The sequence below is a fragment of the Diceros bicornis genome, chromosome X (genome assembly GCF_020826845.1).
Source record: "Diceros bicornis minor isolate mBicDic1 chromosome X, mDicBic1.mat.cur, whole genome shotgun sequence".
Taxonomy (NCBI): Eukaryota; Metazoa; Chordata; class Mammalia; order Perissodactyla; family Rhinocerotidae; genus Diceros; species Diceros bicornis.
This window is the reverse complement of record NC_080781.1, coordinates 64,158,836-64,183,289: the sequence shown is the minus strand read 5'-3', so window position 1 is coordinate 64,183,289 and position 24,454 is coordinate 64,158,836. Positions and strand designations below refer to the sequence as shown.

At 36.9% G+C, this 24,454-nt stretch overlaps 1 protein-coding gene across 5 annotated transcripts in view; it reads left to right on the top strand.

The window, feature by feature from the left end:
- TEX11 (testis expressed 11) overlaps positions 1-24,454 on the top strand; it is a 353,243-nt gene that overhangs the window by 37,524 nt on the left and 291,265 nt on the right. For all 5 annotated transcript variants that reach the window (XM_058536116.1, XM_058536115.1, XM_058536118.1 and 2 more), the window contains one exon: positions 16,407-16,487. In XM_058536116.1, coding sequence (XP_058392099.1) covers positions 16,407-16,487 — 81 coding nt within the window. The remainder of the gene's footprint in view (positions 1-16,406; positions 16,488-24,454) is intronic.

The window sequence follows — 24,454 nt, the reverse complement described above, 5'->3', positions numbered from 1 at the left end:
AGTATTTTGTTGTGGATTTTTGCTTCTATGTTCATCAATGATATTGGCCTGTAATTTTCTTTTTTTTCTGTTGTCCTTGTCTGGTTTTGGAATCAGGGTAGTGTTGGCTTTGTAGAATGAGTTAGGAAGCTTCCCCTCCTCTTCAGTTTTTTGGAAGAGTTTGAGAAGGATAGGTATTAAGTCTTCTTTCAATGTTTGGTAGAATTCACGAGGCAAGCTGTCTGATCCTGAAATTTTATTTTTCGGGAGGTTTTTGATTACTGTTTCGATCTCCTTACTGGTGATTGGTCTATTCAGATTCTCTATTTCTTCTTGATTCAGTTTTGGAGGGTTATATGATTCTAAGAATTTATCCATTTCTTCTAGATTATCCAGTTTGTTGGTGTAGAGCTTTTCATAGTAGTCTCTTACAATCTTTTGTTTTTCTGAGGCATCCATTGTAATTTCTCCTCTTTCATTTCTGATTTTATTTATTTGAGCCTTCTCTGTCTTTTTCTTGGTGAATTTAGCTAAAGGTTTGTCAATTTTGTTTAACTTTTTAAAGAACCAGCTCTTAGTTTCAATGAATTTTACTATTTTTTTTTAGTCTCTATTTAATTTTTTCTGCTCTGATTTTTATTATTTCCTTCCTTCTACTGATTTTGGTCTTTGTTCTTCCTTTTCCAGTTCCTTTAGGTGCACTGTTAGATTGTTTATTTGAGATTTTTCTTGTTTGTTGAGGTAGGCCTGTGTTGCTATAAACTTCCCTCTTAGAACTACTTTTGCTGTATCCCATCAATTCTGGCATGTTGTAGGTTCATTTTCATTTGTCTCCAGGTATTTGATTTCTCCTTCTATTTCTTCATTGACCCAATCATTGTTCAGTAGCATTTTGTCTAATCTCCACATGTTTGTGGATTTTCTGATTTTCTTTCAGTAGTTGATTTCTAGTTTCATACCATTGTGGTCGGAAAAGATGCTTGGTATTATTTCAGTCGTCTTAAATTTATTGAGACTTGTTTTGTGGCCTAATATGTGACCAGTCCTGGAGAATGTTCCTTGTCCATTTGAAAAGAATGTGTATTTTTCGGTTTTGGGGTGGAGTGTTCTGTATATATCTACTCAGTCCAACTGGTCAAATATGTCATTTAAGGATAATGTTCCCTTGTTGATCTTCTGTTTGGATGATCTATGCATTGGTGTAAGTGGAGTGTTAAAAGTCCCCTACTATTATTGTGTTACTGTCTATTTCTCCTTTTGTGTCTGTTAATAATTGCTTTACATATTTAGGTGCTCCTATGTTGGGTGCATAGATATTTACAAGTGTTATATCCTCTTTTTTTTTTTTTTTTGAGGAAGATCAGCCCTGTGCTAACATCCATGCTAATCCTCCTCTTTTTGCTGAGGAAGACCGGCTCTGAGCTAACATCTATTGCCAATCCTCCTCCTTTTTTTCTTCCCCAAAGCCCCAGTAGACAGTTGCATGTCAGAGCTGCACATCCCTCCAGCCGCTGCATGTGGGATGCGGCCCCAGCATGGCCAGAGAAGCGGCACGTCGGCGCGCGCCTGAGACCCGAATCCGGGCCGCCAGCAGCAGAGCGCGCGCACCCAACTGCCAAGCCATGGAGCTGGCCCTGTTATATCCTCTTGTTGGATGTTCCCTTGATGATTATGCAGTGCCCTTCTTTGTCTCTTGTTACAGTTTTTGTTTTAAAGTCTATTTTGTCTGATCTAAGTATTGCTACCCCAGCTTTCTTTTCATTGCCATTTACATGGATTATCTTTTTCCACCCTTCACTTTCAGTTTGTGAGTGTGTTTAGGTCTGAAGTGTGTCTCTTGTATGCAGCATATATATGGGTCTTATTTTTTTATCCCATCAGCCGCCCTATGGCTTTTGACTGGAGCATTTAGTCCATTGTCATTTAAAGTAGCTATTCGTAAGTATGTACTTATTGCAATTTTGTTACTTTTTTTTGGGTGTTTTAGTTCTTCTTCTCTGTTCCTTTCTTCTCTTGCTCTCTTCCCTTGTGGTTTGATGACTTTCTCTAGTATTATATTTGGGTTCTTTTCTCTTAGTTTTTTGTGTATTTATTATAGGTTTCTGATTTGTGATTACTATGAAGTTCATATATAATAACCTAAATATATAGCAATCTGTATTGAATTGATGATCTCTTTTGTGTGACCTCTTTCTAAAAGCTCTACTCTTTACTCCCCTCCTCCCACATTTTATGTTTTTGATCCCATATCTAACCTCTTGTTTGTGCGTTTGTATCCATTACCCTCTTATCATGTAAATAGATAATTTTTTCCTATTTGTGGTCTTCTCTTTCCCCTTTAAATAAATCCCTATAGCATTTCTTGTAGGACTAGTTTCTTGGTGAGAAACTCCTTTAATTTTTGCTTGTCTGGGAAACTCTTTATATCTCCTTCTATTCTGAATGATAATCTTGCCAGGTAGAGTGTTCTTGACTGTCGGTTTTTTCCTTTTACCACTTTAAATATATCATGCCACTCTATCTATCCTGTAAGGTTTCTGCTGAGAAGTCAGCTTATACCCTTATGGGGTTTCCTTTGTATGTAACTTGTTGCCTTTCTCTTGCAGGTTTTAGGATTCTCTCTTTATCGTTAATTCTGTGCGTTTTAATTAAGATGTGTCTTGCTGTGGGCCTCTTTGGGTTTATCTTGTTTGATGCTCTCTGTGCTTCACCTACCTAGATGTCTGTTTCCTTTCTTAGGTTAGGAAAGTTTTCAGCTATTATTTCTTCAAATAGATTCTCTGCCCCTTTGTCTCTCTCTTTTCCTTCTGGGACACCTATGACATGGATGTTAGTGCATTTGATGTTGTCCCAGAGGTCACTTAGACTGTCCTCGTTCTTTTTAATTCTTCTTTCTTTTATCTGTTCAGCTTGGGTGATTTCCTCTAGTCTTTCATCCAGCTCGCTGATCTGTTCTTCTGTATCATCTACTCTGGTTTTGAGTCCGTCTAGTGAATTTTTCATTTCCCCTACTGTATTCTTCATTTCTGATTGGTTCTATTTTATATTTTCTAATTCTTTGTTGACGTTCTCACTGAGTTCATCCATTCTTCTCCCAAGATCAGTAAGCATCCTTATGACTTTTTGTTTGAACTCTTTGTCAGGTAGGTTCTTATTTCTGTTTCATTTAGTTCTTTTTCTGGAGTTTTGTCCTGTTCCCTTACTTGGAACATATTCCTTTGCCTCCTCATTTTACCTCTTTCTCTGTGCTTATATCTATGTATTAGGTAGGTCAGCTATGTCTCCTTATCTTGGAGAGGTTGCCTTATATAAGAGATTCCTTTTGAGGCCCAGCAGTATGCTTCCCTCTCGTCACCAGTTCCAGATGTTCCAGGAGTGACCCCTGTGTGGGTTACATGTGTCCTTCTGTTGTGGCAGGGTTGCTTTTGCTGCAGGCGCCCAGGAAGGCTGTGCTGTCACCCTGGCCAGCTGATTGTATTGCTCAGCTGCATGTGGCTGCTATGGATTATTCAGTCACTTTACCGCATGTTGGGGGACCCAGCACAGTTGGCTGTAAGGTCTAATAGCACATTCCTTCTGCGGTTTTTCTTTTAAGTGAGTAGGCCCCTAGCATGACTGGTTGTTAGGCTTAGGGGTTTACAATTGCTGTAGACCTCCAGCCTACAAGGTTCTTGTCAGCTGTCTCAGGATTGTAGCTTAATGGGACTGGCCCCAGGCATGGGAGCACCTAATTGCTTCAGGCTTTGGAAGTGGGGAGCCTATCCCCTATGTGGCTGTTTGAGAAGCACAAGTCTTCTGTAACTGACAAGCCCCACTACCCACAGGGCCACATACCCCGTCAACACAGTCCTGTCCCGTGTGTGCACCCTGACCCCCTGAAGCGGACCCAGTCACCCCACTGCTGAGGCCTCCCACACTCCACCCGCTCCTTGCGCCCACTCTGCCCCACAGAGGTGGACCCACTTGCCTGGCTTCAGACGTTGCAGGCACCCAGCCTATGCATGTCTACCAGTTGCTCGAAGGCTTGCTATTGGGTGGAGCCAATCCCTAGGGCAGGCTGCCTGCCCTAACTGAGCTGGATTAAATCAGTGCTCTAGTGGGTGGGGGCCACCCTGGGCTAGCAGGCCACGGAAGAACTCCAATGGCGTCTGCCAGCGTCTATGTCAGCATGCCCATACTAGGTCACAATAATGGCTGCTGCCAATGTCTCAGTCCCTGGAGAGGTCTCACCTCTCACTGAGATGCACCCAGAGCGTATCAGGTGAGCCTCTTTTCACCAAAGGACTATGCACCTTTCTTTCTGGTGATTTTAGGTTGCCTTCTGAAATGGGTGAATTTGTATGTGGGCCCTTTAAGATCCAGATTTTTTATCCTTATGTCTGATAGCTTTTCTGGGGGTATTCCCACTGCTGTTAGTAGCCAGCACAGCCAGACACTATGACACTCGTCTCGGTTGTGCTGGGACCAAAAGATGCTTATAGCAGAAATGCTCCCCCGCTCAGGTCCCCCACTCCTCCAGGGAAGGCTGCATACCTTTGGATTGCTCCTGGGCAGCCGTGAAGCACTGTGGCTTGTGAAGGTGGCTTTTTTTTTCTCTCCAGAGAGGAATATCTGGCTCTTCCATCTCAGTCAGGACTGTCTCTTGTTGTGGGGGTTCTTTTTATCCAGTTTTCAGTTCTCTTTCAGGGTTAATTATTCCAAGAGTAGCTGTCAATTTGTTGTGTCCATGGGAGGAGGTGAGTTCAGAGTCCACCTATGCCACCATCTTGACACCAACTCCCTCTTCTCTTTACCCTTGAGCCACAGATTATCCATCTGTAATCTTTTAGCATTGTAGAAGAAACTATAGATCTTGGTGTTTCTCCTAATTTCCCATTTCCCTTGTCTGTTGGCAGTGCCTCTTTCTGCTGTCCTATCATCTGTAGATGCAAGGGTCATGTGTTGTGTTTATACTTCCTTCCCTCTTTACTAGGGTAAGACCACTTGTAGAAGCTGGCAAGGTCACACAGAGGCAGGAGCCATGAGCTTATCCATAATGACTATGATGGAGGGTGTCCTGGAGATGCAAGCCAAGTGGAAAGCTCACTTTCTCTACTGTTCTAAGGGCCCTGGTCCGCTATCTCTCCTACTAGTTAAAAAAGCAGTAACATTGGGGCCGGCTCCATGGCATAGTGGTTAAGTTTGCCGCGCTCTGCTTCAGTGCCTTGGGTTCGGTTCCCAGGCACGAACCTACACCACTCGTTGGCAGCCATGCTGTGGCGGTGACCCACATACAAAATAGAGGAAGATTTGCACAGATGTTAGCATAGGGCAAATCTTCCTCAAGCAAAAAGAAAAAGAGGAAGATTGGCAACAGATGTTAGCTCAGGGTGAATCTTCCTCAACAACAAAAAAGCAGTGACATAAAAAATTAATCTTTACATTGTCATCATCTAGCATGGTGCTTGGCATGTAATAGATAATATGTAAATGGGTGTTGTACAAAGGAATCTGCTCTCCTATTATCCTTCTCTAACCTCTTCATCCTCCCAAAAAGAGTGGTAGTAGTATATAAGATATGAAAGATTGAGAAACACTGGCATAGACAAGTACCGTAAGAGTGTAAGAAGGGGGAGGATCATCGTGGGCTGGGCTGTAAAGGAAGATGCACAAAGGATTTAGGACATGATTTGGCCTTGAAGGAAGGAATAGATTTAGAAAAGTGGGGAAGAGGGCACAGAATATTCTAGGCAGAGCAAAGGCTTGAGCATGAGCAAAGTCATATGGGCAGAAATGTGCATGTCTTGTTTAAGGAATGTTGAGTGACCAGTTTATTCAAAGGAAAGTGTTTGTGCAAGGGCATAGTAAGGACTAAGTTTAGAGAAAAAAGTTGGGCCAAGTTGAGAAGGCCTAAATATACCTCTCTGAAAAAATACTTTTGATGTTTTCCTAAAGGCAGTGGGATGGTTGAAGGTTTTTTGGGAAGAGGTGAGGTGGCACCAAGTGAAGAGTAACCTGGCAATAGTGTTTAAGGTGGATTGAAAAAGTGAACAGAATGGAGGATAGTGTAAGCTTGAAATGATGAGAGCTGGACTATAGCAGTAGCAATGAGAATGGGAAGGAAGGGGGCAGATATAGGAGATATTATAAAGTAAGCAAGCATTTATGATCAGTGAGAAGGACTGAATCATTTGGTCCTTGGAGGCAGGAAAGGGAAGATAATAAGAAAGCCGATTCATTTCACAAACATTTATGTGTTGGGAGGGATGTAGTAAAAAGTAGAGCAAACAAAGACATGACATACCAGAGATGAAGGAGGACTAGAACAGTGAGTCATGTATGAAAAGAGAAGAACTTTTCAAGGAAAAAGGGATGATCAGCAGTGGCCAATGCGTCAGAGAAATAAAGGAAAATGAGATTGGAGAAAAGGATATTGGACTTAGCATTTAGGAAGACAATAGTGACCATAGAAAACAGTTTAATAGCGAGGTAAAAGTGGAAGACAGACTGTAGGAGTTTAAGGGCTGAGTGGATGGTGAGGCAATGGAAGAAGTTAGTATGGTGGAGATGTCTGTGAGGTCGAAACTGTTTCCATAATAATTCTAAGTGATTTGCCTTTGCTATATTGGCGTTTGTACTGGTGGTGCAAAAGCAATGGTGGCACTTTAACATGAATTAAGACAGTGGCACACTCTTGACTAGTAGTCACTGTATTCTTCACTGCTACACACTTGCCGTAAAAAGAATGCCAGTTTTACTTAAAAATACCTTTGGGGGTATTTTGTGTAATAGTAAAAATGGAACAGTAAAAATGATTAATTTTATTAAATCTTGACCCTTGAGTACTACATATCATTTTAATATTCTATGTAATGAAAAGGGAAGCACTCACAGAGCACTTCTGCTGCATATTAAAGTACGGTGATTGTCTTGAAGAAACGCCCTTATGTGATTGTTTGACTTGGAAGCTGAAGTACCTACTTCTGTTTTCACAGAACACCATTTTTACTGGAAAGAGTGACTGACAGATAAACTTTGTTCATTCAGTCTTGGGTAGTTAGCAGACATTTTCATTAAAAATGAATGAAGTGAGAATGTGACTTCAAGGAAAGCACCTAACGGTATTTGTTGCCAGTGATAAAATTTAAGCTTGTAAGTAAAAATTATAACTTTGGAAAACTTTTACCTCTACCATGAGCTTGATAGCTTCCAGATACTTAGACTTTTCTGATGAAATTGATGGTGATATTAATTTATGTGAGTTTTAAAAACTTTTTATTTTGAAATAATTACAGATTCACAAGAAGTTGCAAAAATAGTAAAGAGTTCTGGTGTACCTTTCACCCAGTTTTCCTCAGTGGTAACATTTTCATAAATATAGTACATTATAAAACCAGGAAATTGACATTGGTACAATCCATAGATCTTATTCCTATTACACCAGTTTTACGTGAACTTGTGTATGTGTCTACAGTTCTATATAGTTTTATCATATGGATAAATTTGTGTAACTACCACCACCACCACCACAATCAAGATACAGAGCAGTTCCATTACCACAAAGATCCCTCGTGCTTCCCCTTTGTAGTCATACCTATTCCGCCATCCCCAATCCCAGGCAACCAATAACCTATTTTCCATCTTTATAATTTTGTCATTTGGGAATGTTATATAAATGGAATTATATAGTATGTAATCTTTTGATACTGGCTTTTTAAACTTAGCGTAATTCCTTTGACATCTAAGTTTTGTGTATCAATAGTTCGTTCTTTATTTGTAAGTAGAATTCCATGGCGTGGATATACCACAGTTTGTTTAGCTATTTGCTATTGAGGAATTTGGATTGTTTCCAGTTTGTGGCTATTGTAAATAAAATTGGTATGAACATCTGTGTACAGGTTTTTGTGTGGATATAAATGTTCATTTCTATGGGGTAAAAAGCCCAGGAGTACAACTGCTGGGTCATATGGTTAGTGTATCTTTAGTGGTTTATTTTTTAAGAAATTGCCAAGCTGTTTTCTAGAGAGGCTGTACCATTTTAATTCCCACCAGCAATGTATGAGAGATCCCATTATCTGCATCCTTCCCAGCATTTGGTATTGTGATTAATTTATTTTAGCTGTTCTATTAGCTGTGTAGTGATATCTCATCATCATTTTAATTTGCACTTCCCTAATGGCTAATGATGTTGAACATTTTTTTCATGCACTTATTTGCCATCTGTATGTTCTCTTAGGTGAAATGTATGTTCATTTTTCTTGTCCATTTTCTAATTAGATTGATTTTTTTACTGTTGAATTTTGAGAATTATATATTCTAGATTTGAGTCTTTTGTCAAATATGTATTTGTAAATATTTTCTTCTAGTCTGTAGCTTGTCTTTCATCCCTTTAATAGGGTTGCAGAGCAAAAGTATTTAATTTTGATGAAGTCCAATTGATTTTTTTCTTTTATGGATTCTGCCTTTGGTGTCATGTCTCAAAACTTTTTACCAAGCCCTAGATCTGAAAGATATTCTCCTATATTTTCTTCTAAAGTTTTATAGTTCTACCTTTTACGTTTACATCTGTGATCGATTTTGAGTTAATTTTTGTATAAAGTGTGAGGTTTACATTGAAGTTCCTTTTTTTATTTATGGATATACAATTGCTCTAGCACCATTAGTGGAAAAGACTATCCTTCCACCATTGAATTGCTTTTGCACATTTGTCAAATATCAGTTGGCCATACTTGTGTGGGTGGATCTATTTCTGGGATCTTGATTCTTTCCTTTTAATATATGGGTCTGTCTTTCTTCTGATACCACACTGTTTTGATTACTGTAGCTATAAAGTAATTCTTGAAATTGGGTAGAGTGATTCTTTCCATTTTGTTATTGTTTTTCAGAATTGTTTTAGTTATTCTAATTCCTGTGCCTTTACATATAAATTTTAGAATAATATTGTCTACATTTACAAAACGTTTTTGCTGGAATTTTGATAGGAATTGTGTTAAGCCTGTATATCAATTTGGGGAGAATTGACAACTATTATTTTCTTTTGTTGCTTGTGCTTTAGTTGTCATATCTAAGAAACCATAACTTAACCCAAGGTCATGAATATTTGCTCCTATATGTTAGTCTCAGTCTAAGAATTTTATAGTTTTTAGCTTTTACATTTAAGTCAATGATTCATTTTGAGTCAGTTTTTCATATGGTGTGAGGTAGGTATCCAACTTTATTCTTTTACATTGGATATCCAGTCCCAGCACCATTTTTTAAAAAGATTATTCTTTTCTCATTGAATTATCTTTGCACCCTTATTAAAAATCAATTGACTCTAAATATAAGAGTTTATTTCTGGACTCTCAGTTTTATTCCATTGATTTATATGTCTATCCTTATGTTAGTACTGCAGTCTTGATTACTATAGCTTTGTAGTAAGTTTTGAAATAGGGAAGTGTGACCCCCGCAACTTTGTTCATTTTCAAAATGGTTTTGCCTATTCTGGATCCTTTAAATTTCAATATGAATTTTAAGTTCAGGGTGTCAACTTCTGCAAAAAAGCCATCTAGAATTTTGATGAGAATTGCATTGAATCTGTAGTTCAATTTAGGAAGTATCGCCATCTCACGAATATTATTGAACATGGGGTGTCTTTCTATTTATTTGGGTCTTCTTCAATTTCTTTCAACAATGTTTTGTCGTTTTTAGTGTGCAAATTTTGCAGTTGTTTTGTTAAATTTATTCCTAATTATTTTATTTTTTGATGTTAATTTAAATGGAATTGATTTTTTAATTTCATTTTCAGTTTACTCATTGTTAGTGGATAGAAATATAATAGATTTTTGTATCTTGTACCCTGTAACCTGGCTGAACTTGTTTATTAGTTCTAATAGTTTTTTTTGTGGATTTCTGAGGATATTCTATATACAAGATCATGTCATTTGAGAAAAGGGATAATTTTATTTAGGAATTATACTTAGGAGTAAATTAACTAGAGAAGTGCGAGACTAATACACTGAAAACTATAAAATATTGTTGAAAGAAATTAAGACCAAAATAAATGGCAAGATATTGGATATTCATGGCTCAGAAGACATACTATTGCTAAGATGGCAATATTCCCCAAAACTGATCTACCAATTCAATTCAATCCCTATCAAAATTCCAAATGCCTTATTTTTTGCAGAAATTGATAAACGGTTCCTAAAATTCATATAGGTATTCATGAGAGCCAAAATATCTTGAAAAAGAACAAAAAGATCTTGGAAAAGAACAAAGTTGGAGGACTCACACTTCTTAATTTCAAAACTTACTACAAAACTACAGTATCAAGATATTGTAGTACTGGCATAAGGATAGACATATAGATCAACTGAATAGAATTGAGAGTCCAGAAATAAACCCCCACATTTATGGTCAAATACCTAAAAGTAAGAGCTGAAAGTATAAAACTCTTAGAAGAAAATATAGGTATAAATCTTTGTGACCTTGGATTAGGCAACCATTTCTTAGATATGACACCTTAAGCACAAGCAAAGAAAAAATTGCTAAGTTGGACTTAATCAAAATTTAAAACTTTGGTTCATCAAAAGACATTATGAAGAAAGTGGAAAAGCCCACAGAATGAGAGAAAATATTTGCATATCATACATCTGATAATTGTCTAGCATCTAGAATATATAAAGAGCTCTGAGAATTCAACAATAAAAAGACAACCCAAATTTAAAATGGGCAAAAGACTTGAATATACATTTCTCCAATGACGATAAACAAATGGCCAATAAGCACATGAAAAGATGCTCAACATTATTATTCATTAGGGAAATGCAAGTCAAAACCACAATGAGATGCTACTTCACACCCACTCAGATATGTATAATCACAAAGATGGAAAATAAGAAGTGTTGATGAGGATATGGAAAAATTGGAACCCTCATGCATTGCTGGTGGAAATGTAAAATGGTGAAGCTGCTGTGGAAAGTAGTTTGGAAGTTCTTCCAAAAGTTAGACATGAAGTTTCCATATGACTCAGCAATTCCACTCATAGGTATATATATATACAGAAGAGAATTAAAAACATATGTTCATAGGGCCGGCCCTGTGGCTTAGCGGTTAAGTGCGCGCGCTCCGCTGCTGGTGGCCTGGGGTTCGGATCCCGGGTGCGCACCGACGCACCACTTGTCCGACCATGCTGAGGCCGCGTCCCACATACAGCAACTAGAAGGATGTGCAGCTATGACATACAACTATCTACTGGGGCTTTGGGGGGAGAAAATAAATAAATAAATAAATAAAATTAAAAAAAAATATGTTCGTACAAATGCTTGAAACACAAGTGTTCATAGCAGCATTATTCATAATAGCTCCAAAATGGAAACAACCCAAATGTCAATCAGTTGATGAATGGATAAACAAAATGTAGGATACCCATACAATGGAATATTATCAAACCATAAAAGAAATGAAATATTCATACATGCTACAACATGGATGAACTTTGAAACCATTTTGCTAGGTGAAAGAAGCCAGATACAAAAGGCCACGTATTGTGATTCTATTTACATTAAATTTCCAGAGTAGGCAAATCCATATAGATAGAAAGTCGAGTGTTGGTTGCCAGGGGCTGGGAGAAAAGGGTGATGGGAGTGGCTGCTAATGGGTTTTATTTTGGGGTGGTGAAAATGTTCTGGAATTGAAGAGTGATGATGGTTGCATGATCTGTGAATATACTAAAAACCACTGAATTGTGCACTTTAAAATGGTGAATTTTATGGTATGTGAATTATACGTAAAAAAAATAAATAAAGCCCTGTGAATGAAGCTTTTCCATGGAGCTGCCAGACTGCTCAACTTGTGACAATTCTCTGGGAATGGGGCTTTTTTGGCCCCTCCAGACTCCTTCTGTCCCTTCCAGTGGCTGCTAAGCTGCTGTTTTTCACAGCTAATAAGGTTCCCAGTCTGCTGGTTGTCAGGGCTATTGCAGGGCTAGAGAGAGGGGGATAAAAATGAGCAATTTAAAATGGCACAAAGCTGGCTGTCTTATGGAGATTCTTTTATTCAAGAAAAATCCGCTGATTTTCTTGAGTAAATACTTCTCAGATTGTTGCAAGCCCTTGTTTAATTTCCAGAGTTCTGAAAAGTTCATTTTGACAGTTTTTGCCAGTATTCTCATTGCTTTTTCTGGAGGCATGGAGTTTCAGAGGTCATTAATCCATCATTTTAGAAGTGATTCTCCTAAAATTGATTTTTGTATGTTGAGCTTGTATCCTGTATCCTTGCTGAACTCGCTTATTAGTTCTAGAATTTTTTTTGTAAATTCCTTGGAATTGTCTATGTAGACTATCATGTCATCCTCAGATAGAGACAGTTTTATTCCTTTCCTCTTCTACCCTTATTGTGCTGGCTGGAACTTTCAATACTATGTTGAATAAGAGTGCTGAGGATGAATGTGATTTTTTTTTTGACATGTTATAATGGAATGTGTCAACCTTTGGTTTATCTACATAACTCAGTGAGCCAGTGTTTTCCAAATTACCAATTCATGTTGTTACAAAATCATGTATGGGTAAGAGATCCAGTCAAAGTGTAAGATAGATCCATAGGTTTTAATATGAACAGGGTATGAAAAGTTGTTTGGTATGGTTCCAGAATTCACATTGCAACTAACCTTTAAGAAACTGCCACTTGCTGAGTTTTGGTGTTGTGTCAAAGAAGAATATCCACAATTATCTGGAAAGACTATTTTCCAGCTACATATATGTGTGAGACTGGATTTTCTTCATATACTTCAACCAAAACAACATTACAATAGGTATAATGCAGAAGCAGCTATGAGAATCCAAGTGTTCTGTTAAACCAGACATTAATAGATTTGTAAAAATGTGATACAATGGTACTCTTCTGCTAATTTTTTTGGGAAAATATAGTTAGTTTTCATAAAAATATGTTATTTATATTAACATAATATTTATATTCATTTTTCAATGAATAGATACTTTTTAAAGTTTCAGTTTTAATTTTTAATATGTTAAATATTGATAGCTATAACCTAGATAAACAAAATCTCCTTGACTCCTCAATAATTTTAAGAGTTATAGGGCTCCTGAGACCAAGAAGAATCAGAACTATTGGTATAGGATTGGTCTAGAGCTGTGAAAGAGTGGTCCCTGGACCAGCAGCATCAATATTAGCTGGGAACCTGTTAAAAATGCAATGCCAGCCCAAACCCCGTGAATCAGAAATTCTGGAGGTAGAGCCTAACAATCTGTGTTTTAGCAAGACTTCCAGATGATTCTGTCTTATGCTAAAATTTGAGAACCATGAATATAGCATATTCTGTCAGGATGTCTGACAATGGGAAGAAGAAAAATTGAGTTGTAGCTACTGAGATAAGCATGGTCAAAGGAAGGTTATCTTCAAAATAGAGTATATATGAACACATTACAGGTAGAATATAAGAACCAGGGAGAAGAAGATTGGAGAAGTTGGATAAAGAGGAGGGGGGGTTAATTGATATACCAGAAGGAGATGGAAATTAATCTGATCAAGTGCGTATATAGATGGGTAAATATTTATTTAGTGCCTGCTATATAAGTCAATACTCTGTACACTAGAGATAAAATGATCAATAACATTAGTATGTGGTACCTCTCCTATAGGAGCTTTAGGTAAGTTTTGTGGGAGATACAGATGTGTAAACAGATGCATTACAACAGGGTAATTGCTTTAAAAGAAATATGAATGAAGTTCCACAGAAAAACAAAGGATGAGCAACTAACTATGGTGTGAAAATGAAGAAGATTGTGAATTTTTTATGGTAAGGAAAGGGTAGATAGGGTAAGATAGATATTTTAAATGGCAGAAGAGAATTAGATATTGGATAAGGGAGCACATGAGTTTTTTTTTTTTATTAAGATGGAAGGCAAAGTAATTTTTGGGAGGGGTATAGTAGGAGGGTGTGGCATGTTATGGAGCACTTGAAGCATAAAAAAGGGCTTGAACATCTATGTGGGAAGTGTCCTAAGGAAATCAATAAAGAAGGAAACTAATTTTTATTGAGCATCTACTTTATACTTGGCATGGTACTAGGAGCTGTAACATTTTTGATTGCTTAGCTGAAATGAGGGTCCAGTTGAAGTTAGCATAAATTTTTAGTGGATCCGTTCAGCATAGTTTTCTGTCTTTGTATTGATTGTGTTGTCATCATCACTTAGTAGCATATTAGGTGATGTTCAGTCTAGCATTTAATTCTTTGCATAATGGTAATAATCCAATGCTGTTGAGCAGCACTTCAGATCCAACCTTGGAGCTTTTCTCTCTTCTAAGGAAGGGCCAACCTAAGTTCCTTGATCCATCAGTATAAGTTAAAATACTTTATAGATCTGCTAGGATATGATTTAAGAGAAGTTTCCTCTCTTCACTAGCAGTGAGTACCACATAAGAGCAAATAACCTCCCTTATTACAGTTCTTGGCACTGATGATAGTTTTGACTGCAAAAATTGTTCACACTTTTGTGTACTGCCTTACAGTTTACAAAATGCTTTCATATCTTGTGATCTCATTTGATCCTCATAAGATCAATTCTATGTGGTAGACATTACTGTGCCTGTTTTACAATTATGGAAATTGAGGTTCAGAGAGGTTGTGACTTGCCTAAGCTCACTGAGCAAAGAAGTGGAAAAGCTGGGAATCCAAAGCCCATACTCTTTTCACCTCATCAGTATAGGCTGGGCATCATCCGAGACCTAATGAATCAGAATCTCCAAGTGGTGGGACCTGGGCATGTGATTTTCAAAAAGCTCCACAGGTGAGTCTGAAGCTCACCAAACGTTGCTACAGCACTATAGCATGCTGCCTCTTCTTTAAGACTTCTTTTACTTGAATTCTGTATCCTTTGGGTTTGAAATATTGACTCCTGGCCCAAAAACATGAATAAATTTTCAAAACTAGCTGGAATTATTAGAGTTATGATTTCCTCTAAGATAAAATCTGATTAATGATTGACACTTTATAGATTCTTTGAGCAAATTAAAGGCTTATATTGTTTTATATGTTATAAGAACAGAAAGCATCATCCTCCGATATGAGGTTTGTCACTCAGCATTTCTCTTTTATAATAAGATTTTCTCCACCTTGAGTAATGAATCAATCAGCAAGTATTCATCAAACACTTATTCATATAGATGGGAATATTATTTTGTAATCTCTATAGATAATTGTGATTTGGCTTTTTGAGGCTCTTGTGTTTACTATTTATTTTCCTCTTTTACAAAATCTAGTATCAAAGCCTTAGAAGAAGGTATCTACTCAGCAAGATGTCTAGCTTAATATTCAGCAGGTAGATAGAGGAGAAAACTAAAGCGAAGCTACCTTCTTATGTTCTTCATCTTTTCATCTCTCTACTCAATTCTTTCCTTATCCAAAGCACGAGAATATTTGATACTGCATAAGAGAAAAGAAAATAGCAAACGTAGAGATTTTTCCCCCTACAAAGTACTTTATAAGATTACTTTGTTGTATATGTCAATGTTTTTTTTGTGTGTGTGAGGAAGATCAGCCCTGTGCTAACTTCTGCCAATCCTCCTCTTTTTTTTTTGCTGAGGAAGACCGGCCCTGGGCTAACATCCGTGCCTATCTTCCTCCACTTTATATGGGATGCTGCCACAGCATGGCTTGCCAAGCCGTGCGTCGGTGCGCACCCGGGGTCCGAACTGGCGAACCCTGGGCCGCCGCAGCGGATCGCGTGCACCCAACCGCTTGCGCCACCGGGCCGTTTTTTTTTAATATGCCTTGTCATCTAAATTCTTAAATGACTGAAACAAGCCTCTTCTACAAGCACCCAAGTAATGTGTGATTGATGTTTTTGTTCACTTGAGGGTGTTCGGTCAAAGAATGGTAGAGCTGAAAGGAATCTTAGAGATAATCTACTACAGTGTCCTCATTTTATAGATGAGGAAACTGAAGCTGTGAGTGAGTAAGGTTCAAGGTTATACATAATAAATATCAGAGTAGCTCTTCTGGCCCCAAGATGGGATTGCACTAAACCGCCTTTCATAGCAGAGATTCAAAGCAGTTCAGACTATGAGGTTATTGTGAGCCTGTTTTAGGACAAAAGACTGCTATTTAACATTAAAAATTTCCTCTAATGTGGAGATAAATACAAGAGCTATTCAAGCTGAGGAAACATGGCATTATGTGATTGTACACCAGTTTCAGCATTTCCAGAAAAAGTAAATGACTCCCAGTTATTCAGTATCAACTCTGTGTTACCCAATCTTCTTACCATTTATTTCTCTGTATTTTGAGCTGGCTGTTATGTTTAGCTAGACCAACTAGTGTTGCTAAAAAGATTAGAAAACAAATTAATACTTGTTAACACCAGTTAAAAATATGTTAAAATTGACTTATAGACAAATAGATTGTTATTTCATTTTAACCAATTACTGACATTTTTTCACTTTCCCAGGCAATTGCTCAAGGGGATTTTCAAAGAGCATCTACATGTGTACTGCGCTGTAAAGATATGTTGATGAGGCTCCCCAAAATGGTTAGTGAAATCTCTGCGTTTATTCTTCAAGAGTTTGAAAATATGCTATATCAAGTTCTAAGAAGAATCATTACTACTTCATGCAACCCTTTAGAGATTATATTTGATCTTTGAACTCTTACTTAGCTGATCTTTGAAATACGTTGCTTCCTTTGTTTTTCACTAGAAAGGATGATCTCTTAAAATTTCTTTGCTTTCCTTTTTATTGTTAAATCATTTTGATAATATTTCCTCCATATTTCATGCTAGGTGACAAAAGAAAGAAAAAATGAGTTTTTTCCCCGCTGACAAAGTTGACAGCAGTTAATCATATCACTGCCATAGTATTTTTCTCTATTGGGATTTGGAGATATGAGAGATTTCATAGGATAAATAAAGCATGCTTCCCAGACTGGGTCTCATAAAAATTCCAGAGTTGATAATTCTTTATTTTTCCGCTTTATCTCCCCTGTCCATTCTTTCTCCCTATTTCAGTGCCTGTGCCTACTTCAGTCTTTATTATCACAGAGTGAATTGATAACAAAGATATATTTGGATGTTAGAGAGTGTTCCTAGGGCTCCATAAATTGTACCTACTTGTGAGATTGGTCTTATGTTTCCCCCAAATTCTGTGTTATAATGTAGAACTTAATTCAACAAATATTTATATATTACCAATTATATGCTAGGGACTCTTCTAGGCTTTAAAACTTTTTTTTTTTAATTTTATTTATTATTTATTTTTCCCCCAAAGCCCCAGTAGATAGTTGTATGTCACAGCTGCACATCCTTCTAGTTGCTGTATGTGGGACGCGGCCTCAGCATGGCCGGAGAAGCGGCGTGTCAGTGCACGCCCGGGATCCGAACCCAGGCCGCTAGCAGCGGAGCACGCGCACTCAACCACTAAGCCACGGGGCCGGCCCTAGGCTTTAAAACTTTTTCAAGCAATTTCATATTTATAGAAATGTTACTAGAATAGTACAAGGAACTCCTGTATACCCTTTGGGCAGAGACCCCATTCAAGTTTCTCAATACTGCCCTTTATACAAAATGGCTTCAATCTAAGATTGCACCTAGTCTCTAGTCTCTTTCAGTCTGAAACACTTTCTTATTCTTACCTTGACTTTCATGACTTTGGCAATTTTAAAGATTATAGACCAGTCGTTTTGTAGAACATGACAATTTGCTTTTTGTAAATTAAAAAAAAATTTTTTGAGACATAATTGACATATAACATTGTGTAAGTTTGAGGTGTATGATGTGTTGGTTCAATACGCTTATGTATTGCAATATGATTATTACAGTAGTTTAGCTAACATCTTTATCATGTCACATCATTATTATTTCTTTTTCGTGTTGAGAACAGTTAAGATCTAGTCTCCTAGCAATTTTGAAATTTATAATACAGTATTGTTGACTACAATCACTACGTTGTGCATTAGATCTCCAGAACTTATTTATCTATTAGTTGCAAGTCTGTACCCTTAAACAGTGTCTCCCCAATTCCCCCACCCTTAATTTGGGCTTGTTCAGAGTTTCCTCATGATTAGACCAGGTTATGGGTTTGGGGCCAGAAAATCACAGAAGTGATTCTATGTTCTCATGACTTCCTATTGGGTGGCATACAGGATTGATTTATTCTATTATTTTGATTGATTGATTATTCTATTATTCTATTATGCTAACTTTGATCTCTTGATTAAAATGGTGTCTTTTAGGTTTCTCCACTGTAAACTTATGTATTTTTCCCTTTGTTATTCATAAGTATTTTGTGGGGTGATACTTTGAGATTATGTAAAATCCAATTGCTCATCCCACTTTCACCATCTGTTGATAGTTCTTGCATAAATTAGTGCTGTGATGGTTGACAACTGGCTATCTTTCTAATTCCATCCTTCTTTTCATATCTATTAGTTAATATCCTACTATAAGAAATTTTATTGTGGTAAAATATATGTATAACATAAAATTTGCCATTTTAACCATTTTAAGTGTACAATTCATTGACATTAAGTACATTCACAATGTTGTACAACCATCACCACTATCAATTTCCAAAATTTTTCATCACTCCAAATAGAAGCTCTATACCCATTACATGATTAACTCCTCAGTGCCCCCTCCCCACAGCCCCTGATAATCTCTAATCTACTTTCTGTCCCTATGAATTTGCCTGTTCTAAATATTTTATATAAGTGGAATCATACAATATTTATCCTTTTGTGTCTGGCTTATTTCATTTAGCATTAATATTTTCGAGGTTCATCCACATTGTAGCATGTAACAGAACTGTATTCCTTTCTATGACTGAATAATATTTCATTGTATGTACATACCACATGTTTTTATTTATTCATCAATTGATAGATACTTGGGTTGTTTCCACCTTTTGGCTTTTGTGAATAGTGCTGCTATGAATATTGATGTACAAGTGTCTGTTTGAATCTCTGTTTTTAATTCTTTTGGATATATATCTAGGACTAGAATTGGTGGGTCATATGGTGATTCTATGTTTAGCTTTTTGAAGAACCACCAAACTGTTTTCCATAGTGGCTGCACCATTTTATAATCCCACCAGCAATGTATGAGGGTTCCAGTTTCTCTACATCCTCACCAACACTTGTTATCTTCTGTTTATTTTTAAATTATTATTATAGCCATCCTAGTAGGTATGAAGTGGTTTTTCATTATGCTTTTGGTTTGCATTTCCATGATAACTAATTACATTGAGTATTTTTTCGTGTGCTTATTCGCCATTTGTATATCTTCTTTGGAGAAGTGTTTAAGTCCTTTGCCTATTTTTTTATTGAGGTAACATTGGTTTATAACATTATATAAATTGCAGGTGTACATTGTTATATTTCAATTTCTGTGTAGATTACATCATGTTCACCACCCAAAGACTAATTACCATCCATCACCACACACATGTGCAAATCACTGTTTTCACCCTCCCCCTTTCCCCTCTAGTAACCACCAATCCAATCTCTGTCTCTATTTGTTTGTTTGTTGTTGTTTTTATCTTCTATTTATGAGTGAAATCATATGGTATTTTACTTTCTCCCTCTGACTTATTCACTTAGCATAATACCCTCAAGGTCCATCCATGTTGTGGCAAATGGCAAGATTTCATCATTTTTATGGCTGAGTAGTAATCCATTGTGTATATATACCACATCTTCTTTATCTTTTCATCCCTTGATGGGCACCTAGGTTGCTTCGAAGTCTTGGCTATTGTGAATAATGCCGCAATGAACATAGGGGTGCATATATCTTTACACATTTGTGTTTTCATGTTCTTTGGATAAATACCCAGCAGTGGAATAGCTGGATCATATGGTAGTTCTAGTCTTAATTTTTTGAGGAATCTCCGTACTGTTTTCCATAGTGGCTGCACCAGTTTGCACTCCCATCAGCAGTGTATGAGAGTTCCCTTTTCTCCACATCCTCTCTAACACTTATTATTTCTTGTCTTGTTAATTATAGCCATTCTGATGGGAGTGAGGTGATATCTCATTGTAGTTTTGATTAACATTTCCCTAATAATTAGTGATGTTGAACATCTTTGCATGTGCCTGTGGCCATCTGTATATCTTCTTTGGAGAAATGTTTGTTCAGATCTTTTGCCCATTTTTTAATTGGGTTGTTAGTCTTTTTGTTGTTGAGATGTATGAGTTCTTTATAAATTTTGGAGATTAACCCCTTACCAGATATTTGGTTTGCAAATATCTTCTCTCAATTGTTAGGTTGTCTTTTTGTTTTGATGATGGTTTCCTTTGCTGTGCAGAAGCTTTTTAGTTTGATGTGATTCCATTTGTTTATTTTTTCTTTTGTTTCCCTTGACTGGTCAGACATAGTATTTGAAAAGATGCTACTAGGACCGATGTCAAAGACTGTACTGCCTATGTTTTCTTCTAGAAGTTTTATGGTTTCAGGACTTATATTCAAGTCTTGAATCTATTTTGAGTTCATTTTTGTGTACTATGTAAGATGATGGTCTACTTTTATTCTTTTGCATATGGCTGTCCAGTTTTCCCAGCACCATTTGTTGAAGAGACTTTCCTTTCTCCCTTGTACGTTCTTGGCTCCTTTGTTGAAAATTAGCTGTCTATAGGTGTGTGGGTTTATTTCTGAGCTCTCTATTCTGTTCCATTGATCCGTGTGTCTGTTTTTGTGCTAGTACCATGCTGTTTTGGTTTCTATAGCTTTGTAGTATATTTTGAAATTGGAGAGTATGATGCCTCCAGCTTTGTTCTTTTTTCTCAGGATTCCTTTGGCTATTCGGGGTCTTTCGTTGTTCCATATAAATGTTAGGATTCTTTGTTCTGTTTCTGTGAAAAATGTTGTTGGTACTTTGATAGGGATTGCACTGAGTCTGTAGATTGCTTTAGGAAGTATGGACATTTTAACTATGTTTGTTATTCCAATCCAAGAGCACAGAATATCTTTCCATTTCTTTTTTTTTAAATTTTTTGTTTATTGCAGTAACATTGGTTTATAACATTGTATAAATTTCAGGTGTACATCATTGTACTTCTATTTCTGCATAGATTACATCATGTTCACCACCCAAATACTAATTACAACCCATCACCACACACATGTGCTGAATTATCCCTTTCGCCCTCCTCCCTCCTCGCTTCCCCTCTGGTAACCACCAATCCAATCTCTGTCTCTATGCGTTTGTTTGTTGTTGTTATTATCTACTACTTAATGAGGGAGATCATATAGTATTTGACCTTCTCCCTCTGACTTATTTCACTTTGCATAATACCCTCAATGTCCATCCATCTTGTCACAAATGGCTGGATTTCATCGTTTCTTATGGCTGAGTAGTATTCCATTGTGTATATATACCACATCTTCTTTATCCATTCCTCCCTTGATGGGCACTTAGCTTGCTTCCAAGTCTTGGCTATTGTGAATAGCGCTGCAATGAACACAGGGGTGCATGTATCTTTACGCATTGGTGTTTTCAAGTTCTTTGGATAAATACCCAGCAGTGGAATAGCTGGATCATATGGTAGTTCTATCCTTAATTTTTGGGGAATCTCCAAACTGTTTTCCATAGTGGCTGCACCAGTTTGCGCTCCCACCAGCAGTGTATGAGAGTTCCCTTTTCTCCACATCCTCTCTAACACTTATTATTTCTTGTCTTGTTAATTATAGCCATTCTGACGGGCATGAGGTGATATCTCATTGTAGTTTTGATTTGCATTTCCCTGATAGTTAACGATGTTGTACATCTTTTCATGTGTCTGTTGGCCATCTGTATATCTTCTCTGGAGAAATGTCTGTTCAGGTCTTTTGCCCATTTTTTAATTGGGTTGTTAGTTTTTTTTGTTGTTGAGATGCATGAGTTCTTTATATATTTTGGAGATTAAGCCCTCATCAGATGTATGGTTTGCAAATATCTTCTCCCAATTGTTAGGTTGTCTTTTCATTTTGTTGATGGTTTCCTTTGCTGTGCAGAAGCTTTTTAGTTTGATGTAGTCCCATTTGTTTATTTTTTCTATTGTTTCTCTTGCCCGGTCAGACATGGTGCTTGAAAATATGTTGCTAAGACCGATGTCGAAGAGCGTACTGCCTATGTTTTCTTCTAGAAGTTTCATAGTTTCAGGTCGTACATTCAAGTCTTTACTCTATTTTGAGTTACTTTTTGTGTATGGTGTAAGGTAAGGGTCTGCTTTCACTTTTTTGCATGTGGCTGTCCAGTTTTCCCAACACCATTTGTTGAAGAGACTTTCTTTTATCCATTCTATGCTTTTGGCTCCTTTGTCGAAGATTAGCTGTCCATAGATGTGTGGGTTTATTGCTGGGCTTTCGATTCTATTCCATTGATCTGTGTGTCTATTTTTGTGCCAGTACCATGCTGTTTTGGTTACTATAGCTTTGTAGTATATTTTGAAATCAGGGAGTGTGATACCTCCAGCTTTGTTCTTTTTTCTCAGGATTCCTTTAGCTATTCGGGGTCTTTTGTTGTTCCATATAAATTTTAGGATTCTTTGTTCTATTTCTGTGAAAAATGTTGTTGGAACTTTGATAGGGATTGCATTGAATCTGTAGATTGCTTTAGGAAGTATGGACATCTTAACTATGTTAATTCTTCCAATCCAAGAGCACGGAATATCTTTCCATTTCTTTGTGTCTTCTTCAATTTCTTTCAGCGGTGTTTTATAGTTTTCGGTGTACAGATCTTTCACCTCTTTCGTTAAGTTTATTCCTAGGTATTTTATTCTTTTTGTTGCAATTGTAAATGGGATTGTATTTTTTATTGAGGTCATAGTAGTTTATAGCATTGTGAAAATTTAGGTGTACATTATTATTTGTCAGTCACCATATACATGTGCCCCTTTACCCCTTTTGCCCACCCTCAATCCCCTTCCCCTCTGGTAACCACTAATCTGTTCTCTTTGTCCTTATGTTTGTTTATCTTCCACATATGAGTGAAATCATGTGGTGTTTGTCTTCCTCTGTCTGACTTCTTTCACTTAACATGATACCCTCAAGGTCCATCCATGTTGTTGCAAATGGGACGCTTTTGTGTTTTTTATGGCTGAATAGTATTCCATTGTATATATATATGTATATATATACATATATATATATACCACATCTTCTTTATCCATTGATCAATTGATGGACACTTGGGTTGCTTCCATGTCTTGGGTATTGTGAATAATGCTGCAGTGAACATCGGGGTGCATAAGTCTCTTTGAATTACTGATTTTAAGTTCTTTGGATACTCAGTAGTGGAATAGCTGGATCATATGGCATTTCTATTTTTAATTTTTTGAGAAATCTCCAGAATGTTTTCCATAGAGGCTGTAGCAGTTTACATTCCCACCAGCAGTGTATGAGGGTTCCCTTTTCTCCACATCCTCTCCAACATTTGTTAATTTTTGTCTTGGTAATTATAGTCATTCTAACAGATGTAAGGTGATATCTCATTGTAGTTTTGATTTGCATTTCCTTAATAACTAGTGATGTTGTACATCTTTTCATGTGCCTCTTGGCCATGTGTATATCTTCTTTGGAAAAATGTCTGTTCATCTCCTCTGCCCATTTTTTGTTCAGATTGTTTGTTTTTTTGTTGTTGGGTTGTATGAGTTCTTTATATATTTTGGAGATTAACCCCTTGTCGGATATATGATTTGAAAATATTTTCTCCTAGTTAGTGGGTTGTCTTTTTGATTTGTTCCTGGTTTCCTTTGCCTTGCAGAAGCTCTTTAGTCTGATGTAGTCCCATTTGTTTATTTTTTCTTTTGTTTCCCTTGCCTGAGTATACATCGTATTTGAAAAGATGCTACTAAGACCAATGTCAAAGAGTGTACTGCCTATATTTTCTTCTAGGAGTTTTGTGGTTTCACATCTTACCTTCAAGTCTTTAATCCATTTTGAGTTCATTTTTGTGTATTGTGTAAGATGATGGTCTAATTTTATTCTTTTGCATATGGCTGCCCAGTTTTCCCAACACCCTTTATTGAAAAGAGTTTCCTTTCTCCATTATTTGTTCCTGATTCCCTTGTCCAAAACTAGCTGTCCATAGATGTGTGACTTTATTTCTGAGCTCTTGATTCTGTCTGTTTTTCTGCAAGTACCATGCTGTTTTGATTACTATATCTTTCTAGTATATTTTGAAGTCTGGGATTGTGATGCCTCCAGCTTTGTTCTTTTTTCTCAGGATTGCTTTTGCTATTTGGTGTCCTTTCTTGTTCCACATAAATTTTAGGATTCTTTGTTCTATTTCCATGAAGAATGTCATTGGGGTTCTGATTGGGATTGCATTGAATCTGTAGATGGCTTTAGGTAATATGGACATTTTAACTATTTTTATTCTTCCAATCCATGTGCATGGAATATCTTTCCATTTCTTTATGTCACCTTCAATTTCTTTCAGTAATGTCTTGTAGCTTTCAACGTATAGGTCTTTCACCTTCTTGGTTAAATTTATTCCTAGATATTTTATTCTTTTTGTTGCAATCGTC